Source organism: Panthera uncia, chromosome D2, assembly GCF_023721935.1.
Source record: "Panthera uncia isolate 11264 chromosome D2, Puncia_PCG_1.0, whole genome shotgun sequence".
In the NCBI taxonomy this organism is placed as follows: Eukaryota; Metazoa; Chordata; class Mammalia; order Carnivora; family Felidae; genus Panthera; species Panthera uncia.
The window spans coordinates 48,573,764-48,586,342 of NC_064818.1; the positions used below are offsets into that span (position 1 = coordinate 48,573,764).

At 42.4% G+C, this 12,579-nt stretch overlaps 1 protein-coding gene across 5 annotated transcripts in view; it reads right to left on the reverse strand.

Annotated features, from left to right (window-relative positions):
• The window catches only part of PANK1 (pantothenate kinase 1), a 103,531-nt gene that overhangs the window by 9,380 nt on the left and 81,572 nt on the right, over positions 1-12,579 (reverse strand). For all 5 annotated transcript variants that reach the window (XM_049645397.1, XM_049645398.1, XM_049645393.1 and 2 more), the window contains 3 exons: positions 7,847-8,100; positions 2,754-2,930; positions 2,117-2,240 (listed from right to left, as the gene is read on the reverse strand). In XM_049645397.1, coding sequence (XP_049501354.1) covers positions 2,117-2,240; positions 2,754-2,930; positions 7,847-8,100 — 555 coding nt within the window. The remainder of the gene's footprint in view (positions 1-2,116; positions 2,241-2,753; positions 2,931-7,846; positions 8,101-12,579) is intronic.

The window sequence follows — 12,579 nt, forward strand, 5'->3', positions numbered from 1 at the left end:
AAGATAGAATAAAACCCCAAAAGTGGAGAACAATGGCTACCTCTAGTAAGGCTAACATTTCCAGATGGAAATGGAAATTTCCAGGTGGAAATACTTACTTCCTCATATACTCTTTCGGTGTCTTTAGAACTCTGTGTCATGTGCTTTTTTTTTTTTTTTTTAATGTTTATTTTTGAGAGAGAGAGCATGTGTGCGCACGGGTGCATGAGCAAGGGAGGGGCAGAGAGAGAGGGGACAGAGGATCCAAAGCGGCCTCCGTGCTGACAGCAGAAAGCCTGATGGGGGGCTTGAACTCACGAACTATGGGATCATGACCTGAGCCCAAGTCCGACGCTGGGTCCGAGGCACCCAGGCGCCCCATGTGTTTGTATTTTCTATCCAATAATATGAATAAAGAGTTTGATGTTGATGGAGAAGCATTTTACAGGATTCCAATAATCATAGCAAAAATATTTTAGAATCTGTAAACGTGGTGCCCCTCTATGAAGTAGCCGAGTTCAAGGGCTCTCCACTCTGTGACTCCAGCACGCTAAGCAATGACTGAAGAGCTCACACTATGGCTCTGACAGGAAACCCTGCTGCCACTTTGTGGTGTGCCCACAGGGAGCCTGCGCTGGCAGGTCACCGGCTAATAAAGCCCTTGCCCAAGGTCACCGGGTAGGTGATTCCTCTCATCGGCCATACTTAAAAAAAAAAAACCCACCATTTTTGCTACACTCCAACAATAAATGGTAGGAAATGAGATCAAGAGTGAAAAATAAAACCAGTCGACCTCCCCCTAAAGTGATTATGATTTCTGTAAAAAGACCTGCTGGCTCACTCAAAGTGCGTGGAAAGCAGGGGAAAGGGCATCTATGACCCTGTGGGGCAGGGACATTGCCATCTAACTGACCTTTGTGAGTATGTGAGGACAGCCCACTACACACATATTGGTCAGGCTTTGTTTGGCTACCTGGAAAAAACTCCCTTTAAAGGTTAAGGTCAAAAAATAAATCCTCTGTTAAAATGAGTCCCATGACTGCAGTGGACTTTGAAAGGCACATGGCTGGAATACATTCTTTCCATTTCAGCCTTGCATTTAAACTCCTGGCCTTTCATTTAAACTCCATTTCAGACAGGGACTTAAAAAAGTTGTGACCCTGAGCCACAGACCAGTGGCATATTCTGTTCAAAGTTGTAACCCCAGAGCTCAAAGGCCGGGCTGGCACCACCCGTCATAAAGATCGCCTCTTACCGTGTTTAAAACCCCACTGTTCGACTAGGAGGGGGCAGGGGCTGGTTTCTGCAGTACCTGTAATGTTCTATTTCTTGATCTGAGTGGTGGTTATACAGGCGTGTGAAAATTCAAGCTGTACACTTAGCATTTGACCGTCTTCTGTATGTATTTCTATTAAAATTATATTTTTAAGAACTCTATCACTGATGCGACTGTGATTCTTTAATATAACTTCTATTACCCGTTGCATGTTACGTGTTCCTAACGCCTTTCTTGTCTTCCTAACACAACTCAGTGAGAGCCTTGCTACTTTACAGGTCTCGTCTTTCAGGAAAAGAGTTCTGTTTTCCTGCAGGAATCCTGCAGTGTTTCAAATCATGTTACCAAAACTTTGCCTGTCACCGGCTCCACCCCTTTTTCTGCCTGGGGCTCTGGCTGGTCTCGGCTGTAGCAAGCTCTCTATGCTTTGATAGCCCTGTACAATGCTGCTTGAACTCCATGCCACAAGGCAACACTGTAAAGAAGCTGAAAGCAGAGAGAATATCAACTCTTGCAAGGGGAACACTTTACCTGCAGTTATTTGCAAGGATGCACAGTCTTTCCCTCACATTTCAGTAGGTACGTGGTGATAATGATGGTCAGAGAGGCTATGCTAGGTGTGGTAAATTTTACCTGGTTTCCATGATTAGATGGCTTACCATTTATTATCCAGTGCCTCTTAAAAATAAGACACATGCTCCTTTCCATTTCCCAGAACACACCCCTCACGTTCTACAAGATGTGATTAGGACAAAGGGCAGGCTTCCCAAGGATCTACAATTTTGTAAGGGTCAACAGTTTTGCACCGCTAAAGATGATGTGTAGGAATGACACAAGTCTTTCTCTGGGTTAAGGCCTTACCTCATTCAACGCACACATCCGAGCAATGGAGCCAATGTTGTTGGTGATGGTGACCAGTGTGGCTCGGGCGAGGTCTTCCTTGCTGATGGAATCTCGCTTTTCCTTACTCATCATGTTGCCAAAGCTATGTTGGAAATATTAGCGAGAGTGTTCAAAATCATCCTCAGGCAGGTCCCACGCTTTCACCAAAGTACTGTGGAAAGCCTTATGAATAACTGTTCAAGTTCAAATGACCTGATTTGGCTACCATGGTTTACAAGCAGACAGGAGTACGATATGAATGGTTGGCTGCCCTTTTTTTTTTTTTTTTTTTAAATAGGGGCAAAGTAGCATGGCTATTAATGGGAAAAAAAAATTTTTTTAATGCTCTCTAGATATATTAGACAAGAATGGAACAGGGGAAACTGTTGCAGTTTTCCAGAACCTTCTTTCAAAGCTGCCCTATTTTAAGCACAAGCATCAAAGGCTAAACGTCTCAGTGCTTTCTAAAGGGTGGGAGATCAAGTCTGAGCTCCAATAACCATAGATACTTGCACCAGGCTGGTGGGTTGACATTTTTAGAAATAACTAAGTGAATGGCCAGGGTGGAGAGGTTGCCTTGTTTAAACACTATGGCTCCTAGCTACTTCGTCTCTACCTTGATGCTACAGCGGATCCTTGAAGGCCAAATCGTTCATAGTCTCCTCCGTAAATGTCCTTCACCAGCTTATCAACATTGGTGCTGTCGCCTTTAGCTGCCATTTCCAGAGCTTCTTCAAAGGTCTCACAACCAGTCAGCAAGCAACATAGGCCTAGGAATGTTCCACCTCCAAGACTGAAGGAACAATAAGGTTTATTTTTAAATTTTACTTTAAGATATGCCCATCCGAGTCCCCAACTACAACAAGGTCACTAATACGGGTTAATAAAAACAGAAGAAAAACAAAGGGGCACTTGAATTTTGTGGAGGGTGCAAAATAGCTTGAGGGTATATTGGATTAAAAAAAAAAAAAGGGCAGAGGCTAAAAAGAAACACCAAGGAAAACTTGCCCCTGAATTGAAGAATAAAACCAGAGAAAGACTTTCACTGATTTCCGTTGTGAGACCTTCAGCTAGCCACTAACCTAAGAATCTTACTGAGTCTTCTCACCTATAAAATGGGGCCGAATCAGGATCTCTCTTATGTAAAGTGGTCTGAAAGCAGCAAATAACCAGAGAAATGACTGCTATGAAAAAAAAAATGTAGCTTCATACAAATACTTGGAAAAAGAAACCTTGTGTACACGAAGTTCACAAGTGCAGAGCCAGACTGACCTAGGGCTGTGAGGAACAGCCTGCCCAGAAGCTGTTATCTTTTACCTTGACCTCTAGCAGACATCTCATTGAACCTTCTTAGAAATTTCTAAACGGAAACCACTGATGGCTCACATACTGGATTTTTTTCTGGTAGACTCTGGAAAAGGTTATTAATATTTTACTTACGACCCAGTAGTCAAAAATGGTAACAAAGGTCATAAAACAGTTTCAACGCTCAGCTATGTTTTAGAAGCTTTCAGTCGTTTTGGGGAAAAGTCTTCTAAAATAGTCTCTTTAGACAAAATTAGAAACTAATTATGGTAGTTGAGAATGAATTTAGTTGCGTCTTAATGTCAACGTTACGTGACAGAAAGAGAAGCAGGCTTGGAGTGGAGCTATCACCAGTGACCTCCAGGCAGGGAAAGAGGCACTGACCCAGGCCTGGGTTTCACTCTACCGCGTAGACGAGCAAATGCAGAAGAGCCAATTGCTTAGGTCAGTTTTGTCCTCGAGCTCCCCGAGCTGCTAGCCCTGGGAAGCCCATGTGTGTTTGGGTACTGGCTTTTTAGTTCTAAGAGAAAATTCAAGTGGAGGTGAAGGTCATTTTAAATTTAAATTTGAAGCAAGAAACTTTAGGGGAAACTATATTTTCTGTCAGTAACTGTCGACAAGAAGGTGCCAGATTATACACAGGCACACAGTTCTTTAAGTTGTATCTAAAAGGAAACTGTATGTGATATTTCTTAAATAGTGATTCTTACAAAAATACATACTTGATTGAAACGATAGCTCCTTGTGGAAAATTATGTAGCTAGGCATCACCAGAGGCAGCTACCCACACTGAAGGTGCAGTAGCAGGAGGAAATAAAGATCTCATGGACATCCCTGCCTTGGCAAGTCCGTCACAGTAGACATCTGGATTTCCTCTAAGAAAACTTATTTACATTTAACATGGTGTGGCACACACGTTGTCGGTTTCAGTGTGCCCTCCAAAGCTAGTATATTTTGGTGGGGACAATTTTTGGTTTGCGTGCCATCTGGATTTGTCTCTGTATGTTTTTAAGTCATTTCTCATGCTTCTAGCTGCTTTCATCCATGCTAATAACCTTTCTTTGAACATCAGGTATTCCTGTCAATCAAGGCAGTCAACAACCTACTCTCAATCTAGGCAACCGGAGACATTGGCGGACTTAGAAAGAAGGCAATTCGTCAACTGATGTGTTGGTATGAGTGGACACGGACGAGTGCTTTGTGTGGCTGGAAGATGACCCGTGGCTCCAGACAAAGCATCGGGGCTGCGTGGGGAAAGCGAGCATGCATGTGCGTCGCTGGCACGCTGCAGATGGGAGGAAAGGACGCACAGTCGCAGAAGAGCACTTTATTAATATCCTCAACCTGCTAACCAGGATTTAATCAAAGTGGTTCTCTCGCTCATGATCAGGTACATCAGTTTGTTTCCATAGACACGGTAAGACCCTCAGCAAACTGGAGACAAAAACATACTGCCAGGGAGCAGCTGTCAAATAGCATCATCATCATTTTTTTTTTTTTTTTTTCCAAAAACCAACAACCTTGTAGTGAGGGATTTTAGGGAAAAGGAGAAGAAACCTTCAATTACTGAGGGCTTGTGCCCTTAAAATAGATTCCAGAACAATGAGATGAGCTGCGCTATTGCTTCCACCTAAGTTCCAAAATTCTTTACGTTCCCCTTTTAATAATCTGCACATTCCAACAATGTCAGCTGTAAAGTCCTCTTTTTTCTTTAGCTTCTACAATAAAATTGGAGTAGCGTCAATAGAACAAAAAAGGGGTCACTACCTCATCTAGGATGCGATAAAATTACACATAACATGAAACGAACCATTTAAAATCGTATGCTTAAGGGGCGCCTGGGTGGCTCAGTCAGGTTAGCGTCCGACTTCGGCTCAGGTCATGATCTCGCAGTTTGTGAGTTTGAGCCCCATGTCCGGCTCTGTGTTGATCGCTCAGAGCCTGGAGCCTGCTTCGGATTCTGTGTTTCCCTCTCTCTCTGCCCCTCCCCTCTCTCTGTCTCTCTCTCAAAAATAAATAAACATTAAAAAAATAATAAAGTACTATATGCTAACTAATTTGGATGTAAATTTAAAAAAATAAAAAATAAAATTAAAAAAAATAATAAAGTCATATGCTTAAAAGAAACTGATCTCCTGTAATGATGTGGCTTCCTAAAAATAAAAATGTTTGAGAAAATAGAGTATAACATAATCACAAAAACCTGGAGTTATAGCCACCAGTTCACGATAGCAGTAGTAAACTTAAAGCTGAAGCCATTTGCTTAGATCAGTGATTCCCAAAGTGTGTTTTACAAACTGACGTTCGTTGCCGACCATAATAGTTTATATCGGTGCTTTTGTAACTTGGAAGCCTTTGGCAGAACAACTCTGGTTGGCCAAGGAGGAGCTGCAGCCCACAGAACTGATGTTTCCTTTCCTTCCCCTACCTGTGGCAGCCCTCGAAAGGGCTCTCTATGAACCTTCAGTCGGCTATAGCATGTTTCCAAAACTACTGGTTGAAAAGCATTTGCAGAGTAACTTGGATATCCAGACAGGGTCTGTTGATGGTTGCAACACACCGGTCATTCATGGGCATTTACCAAGAATGGGAATTCATGAGCATGATTACACATGTAATAGAAGCCAAACACCACAATTAGCTCATTAGCAGCTGTTCAAGAAGATGATCTAGATTCCTGGAACTTCCAAGTTTGAGAAAATAGAATTAGTTGTGATTGTGATGCATGAATTTGCTAAGTGTTAATCAACGAAATTATAAATATCTCTAACTGAGGAAAGGTGTTTATTTAGCTTGTTACCTTGGGACTAGCTCCTACCAATCAAGGACTCCTTCTGGGAAGAAGTCTGTAGTTTCTTCAAAACTGTACTTGTATTAGGAGATCACTCTCTAAGGTAAAACCAGCTTGGCCGAAATATTCACTTGTCTTTGACACTCGTGACACTCCCACAGTTGTGGGACAGCTGTGATTCTTCTGTGAGCAAGGAAGCTTAGTTCTGTACGCTCACTGAGAAAATGTGTGCCGAGTAGCGATTAACATTCGATATTCTGAACACAAGCAGGATTCAGTCGGAGTGTGTGTGTGTGTGTGTGTGTGTGTGTGTATGTGTGTGTGTGTGCACGCACATGCCAAGGTTCCTCAACAGCAGTACTATTGACTTTTGGGGTTCAGTACTTTTTTGTTGTTGGGGGCTTCCCTGTGCTTTGTAGGATATTTAGCGGTGTCCCTGGCCTCTAGCCACTAGATGCCAGTCACACCCCACATCCGATTATGACAACCAAAAAAAAAAATGTCTCCAGACATTGCCCAAGTCTCCTGGAGGACTAAATCTTCCCTTCCCCAGTGGTGAATCACACTGACTAATGCGGACCCATCACAGGGCAGAGAAATACGCCCGAAAAACTGTGCTCTTCTCCTAATGGGGAAGGAATAGTGGAGGATTTCAGCACTAGAAATGCCCATAGAAACGACCTAAGAAACAACCCCCTTTGTGGCACAAACAAGGGCACTGAGGCCCAGAGAAGTTCCACGGTATCTTCATCTATTAACAACGACGGGTTTGATACCATGTACAAAACCATGCATTCCACCTGGCACGGGTTCCTTAAGTTATTCCTCCAAAAACGGGTTCTGTGCTCCCATTGGTGGGAGAAACACTTCACACCGAATCCTTCACTTAGAAGTAAGAAAAACTTCCTAGATTTTGTTTACGCTAGCATTTCTCAGAGATTTCTGACACTGGATTCTTTTGCCCCTGTTGAATCACTACGAACAGGAAGCTGGGCACAACTGCCCTTGGGCGTGTGCGCGCACTAAAAGCAAGGCACCCCGCCCAAGTGCAGCTGTGGCACTGTCTTCCCGTCAGTTGCACTTGCAGAGTCCCTGTGCCCTGTGCCAACCATTCTGGCTTTCAGCTGGAACATTTAACTCAGGGTAAAAAAAAAACATTTTTTGTAAACCCAGTTTGCTTCACTGGTTGCAGTGGTGATTTATTTCAAGCCACGCATCCTGTGCCAGGCACCAAGGAAATTCCAAGAGAAGGTTTCTTTCGAAGCCCTCCCTGACCATCCCAAGCATCCTTTCTTCTGGATTCTACTCTCTTATTGTCCCTGCCATTCATTTGGCACTTAACATGGACTGCCTTCAGTTTGGTGTGTGCTAATCCTTCCCTCAACCTGACCAGTTTCCAGCAGGGTAAGGACTGTGTTTTATTCACCTTTATATAAAGCATCCTTCTACTATTTTAACATATCATGCAATAAATCCTTTCTGGTTGGCTGAGGAGCATAAGATCCTTCTTTTAAAAATGTACTCAGTACAAAGAATCTTTTTACAAACTGATCTTCAAGAGAGACGCCTGGATTTAAGTACAGAAAGGTTCTTCTAGTAGAAACCATGTTTACCTGGTCCCTGTAACTCTTTTATAGTTGTCCTTGGAGTACACTGCTAGGATGCTGACACCCGAGCCCATGTTCACCAGCAACATAGGGTATGGGTTATCAAGGCAGTACGGCTTTTTTTGACACAATTCAGGATTTGTGGGATTTTCAAAATAGTAACATTCTGGCTTGCCATTGAAGCCAATGGAGTCGACGTAAAGCAGGCCCTGAATCAGACAGTCCAGTTCATCCAGTTTATGGAGCTGCAGGTCAGCAATCTGAAAGAGAACAAAACCTCATGAGAGAGGCTATGACCACTTCCGGGGAAGCCCCGTAGGCTTTTAGCTGGACTTAAAATGTGTTATTAACAGTAAAAGCATGACAATATTTTTGAAACACTGAGTTGTGCAATCTGGTTGTAATTAGTCATTCTGCCAGAGAAGCACCTTTGCCGGACATCGTGTCTGCCCAGAGTGGGAAATGAGGGACAGGAAATTGCCTGCTTTCCGGGAAAGCATCCAGTAGCATGTGTCATGGGTTGAACTGGTGGGCCCTGAAAGGTATGTTCATGTCCTAATTTTTAGAGCCTGTGACTGTTACCTGATTTTGAAAAAGGGTCTTTGCAGATGTTATTCAGTTAAGGATCCTGAGATGAAGAGAACATCCTGTATTATCTGAGTGGACTCTAAGTCCACTGCTGAGTTTCCTTATGAGACACACAGTAAAGAGCTGATGGCCAGAGGAGAAGGCCAGGTGAAGACAGAGGCAGAGATTGGAGTACTGCACTACAGGCCAACAAATGCCAACGGCCACCAGAAGCTGGAAGAGGCAAGGAACAGAATCTGCCCGAGAGCCTCTAAGGGAAGTGTGGTCCTGCCATCACCTTGATTTGGGTCATGTGGCCTCCAGAACTATGACTGAATCCATTTCTGTTGTCTTAAGCCACTACGTTTGGGATAATTTGTTACAGCAGCCACAGGAAACGAACAGAGCGCATCGCTAAGACCGGGGCTCCCCTGCAGGGCAGAGAGTGAGAATGTTCTGAGAGCAGAGAGAATCCCACACTTCTTTGACATGATGAGGTCCTTAGGGAGGCACAGCGAGCCTAGGAGCTGGAGACAAACACCTCTGAGCCTTTGAAATCCAGCTCTCCTTTTCCCAGGCCTGGGCTTTGGAGTTTAGATAGACCTGGCTTTGAATTCTAGCTCTAACACTTAACTGAGGGATGTGGGGCAAGTTATTTAACTTGTCAAGCCTCAGGCTGCTTCTCTGTAAAATGGGGATGATATCCACTGTACAGTGTTGTTGTAGAGATTTCATGATAATAATATATGCACAAAAGGCTCAAAAGATGTTGGCTATTTTATTAATAGTGGAGGTGGTCCTAAAGTGCCTTTTCATGCTCCTCTGAGACAAAAACTCCCATTCTCCCAGGTACAGGGGGAAAAAAGAAAATGGGAATGAGTTGGCTGTGGGGCAGGCTTAGGGGAGAATGGCTCCTTTGCATCCTCAAAAGTTTAATTCATAGCCCCCAAGAGTCGTATTATTGCTGGTCCATATGTCTCAGTTGAGGATAATTTCGCATGGACAAAAAAAGAAAGAAAGAAAGAAGGAAAGAAGGAAAGAAGGAAAGAAAGAAAGAAAGAAAGAAAGAAAGAAAGAAAGAAAGAAAAAATCTAATAATCATCAACATGAGTTGAGGATCATTTCCTATGGACTAAAAAAAAAAAGAAAAAAGAAAATCTAAAAATCATCAATATGACACTGAACTAATGAAAGAAGATAATTTGTCAGGTCTAACTTAAATTAAAAAATATATATATCTTTGGGGGGCTGCGTGGATGGCTCAGTCGGTTGAGCGTCCAACTTCAGCTCAGGTCACAGGTTCACGGACTTCACTGTCTTTCTCTCTCTCTCAAAAAGAACAAGAAATAAAGATTAAAAAAATCTTTAAGAAAATAATAGCTAGTGTTTATTGTGTATTACATGCTAAGAACTTGTAGTAGATCATTTAATTCTCAGGGAACCCAAAAGTAGGTATTATATCCTTTATGATTAAGGCTCCCAGAGCTTAAATAACTTTCCTTCGGTGATACAGCTAGCAAACAGCTCCCAGTGACTCCCTGTTCTTCTCTTGTCTCCACAATGCAAAGTACTTCTGGGATCTGGAAACAACCTATACAAGTGCTGTACTTAGATATTTTGCCAGAAAGGCATCGTTTTCATTATAAAAGTTAGCAGCTGGAAGAAAACTTTTGACTTCATATCACCCATCTGAATTTTCCCATTCAACAAAACCCACTAAATCTATACCTATAGAGCAGAATTAGTTTGAACAGGTTACCAGCAAGGTGGTACAAGTTTTCTTATACAAAGAATTATTCTGTTGTTTTTTTTTTTTTAATTTAAAGATCTAATTGGCTTTGTTCGATGATTCATGAATTGGGCAGCATATCATCCAACAAGTAGAAAGGAGGTCCCCAGAAACAATCATCCTAAATGACACTTGCTGATAAAGTAAACCTATCTCATACATGATTCCAAACATTTCCTTTTTTTACCAAGTGAAAATTTGGGGTGTGATGCAAGTAATCATATACGTTTTAAGGGGGTAATACTTTAGGTAGAAAACTACCTGGAGACCTGAAAAGATTGTATGACACATATGAAACCCCATGCTCTTCCGCTTAGAGCATTAACCACATCCGGGCTTTGTTTATGGTTCATCAGGTGCCCCTGAGCTCAGCGCTCAAAGGCCTGTCCCATCGTAATTGTTTAATAAACATTTTTTTCAATGGGACAGGGAAAGTTAGTGCTTCTTGGGTCAAACCAAACTGAAAAGTATCAATTTCATCAGCCAGTCTTGGGACCATAGGTTAACCTGCTTAAAAATTAATCAGAGGTCCATCAACCATATTGACAGCCATGCCCAGAGCCAACATCACAAACGTAGAGACATGGTGTGGCACAGCTTTTATGCTGTGGAAAAAGAAAAACCTCAAGGCAAATAAACTAAGCACATACAAACTTTGATCTGAAAGAAAACATCGTTATCTCATTTTTCCCATCAAAATCATTTTCGGGGCGCCTGGGTGGCTCAGTCGGTTAAGTGTCCAACTCTTGATTTCGGCTCAGGTCAAGATTTCATGGTTTGTGGGTTTGAGCCCTGTGTCAGGCTCCTCGCTGACGGTGCTGAGCCTGCTTAGGGTTCTTTCTCTCCCTCTCCCTCTGCCCCCCACCTCCCATCACTCCTTCTCTCTCTCTCTCTCTCAAAATAAATAAATAAACATTAAAAAAATTTTCAAATAAAGTGCTAGCAGCGAATAAACATCTCTGCTATACATTTTACTGAGGGGTGGATATTTCCAAAGCCCAGGTCATGCATCCCCAAACTGGGAAACAGAAATTAGTCACTTTCGGAGACCTGTAGAGACCTCCCTCAAAAGTCTTCACCATCCAGGAAAAAGTCCAGGCTCCCAAGTGTTAAGCAATGGGCCAAGTCCTTACTTGGATATTCAAACAGACCAACTGAAATTCAGAACAAGATGGGAATTACTCCCCAGACTTTCTACTTTGTAAATACAACTATATAACTTTGTGGAAAGCCTAAAACAGCACGTTCAGATCCTAGCTATGGAAAAACACTCATTCTCCAAAAAATACATTTAGTTTTTTTTTTTATATCGGGGGTAACAAATGCAAATACCTACAGGAGACAGTAAGAAAACATGAAGAGTGAAGCCCTAGAGTGGATGTAAAGTAACAGGATGATGGGGATTGTTGCACACAGAACAATATACACATATTTACAATTCGCCTGTAGCCCATTGTTGCCCTATGGTAAAGGGGGCTCAGTGTAATAAATTATCTGACAGCGAATTAACTTTTTAAAAATATTGCAGGCCAACCAAACATTTCTGTGGGCTGATTCTGACTTCTATCCTACTAACTTTATATATATTCTAATGCTCATCTCTATAATGGGTCTTAAATGATGATAGATCTGAAACATCAGATCCAGCAAACACACAGATGAAGCTATAACTAATGTGAACATCATCTTGTAACCAAGGTGTGCTGGTAAATGTTTAACAACCAGCTCTCTGGGAGCAAAAGCCCTGTTTTATAGCATTTACCAATTTCTGTGGCATAATCGCCCCCACAATGGCTAATTTCAAGCTCCCAACATGATGTCACTAACACAGAGTTGAGAAGACATGCACACAATGAGCTCTCTTAAGCCGGTAGGAACTGGCCCCAGCACCCCACTGCTTGTAAGTCTCCTCACCACTTTCAGAAAGTATGGCTTCTGCCAATTCCTAAATAATTAAGCTTAAACTACTCCCCAAATATAAAAGCAACAAACCTAAGCTTGTCCTAAGACTCAAACTCTGTGTAAATAATGGAAGCTAGTAAAAAAATTGTATGATCTCATCCGTAGGACTTGAGGCAGGGAAGCTATTATTATTATTATTATTATTACTCATTTTGCAGATGAAACGCATCACCAGGGGTCAGCTGTTAAGTGACCTATCCCAGATCCCAAGGCTAGCAAGTAGGGGAAGAGGTAGAGTAGAAAAAACTTTCAAACTTACAACTATGATGAACTCACATTGTTTGCCCAGTACTAAAGTCACCCGAGCAAGCGTATGGGTGCGGTGGGATTCTCAAACTATAGGACCCATCAGAATCACTAGGAGGGTTTGTTGAAACACAGACCATTGGGCTCCACTCCCAGGGATTCTGACTGTATTTCT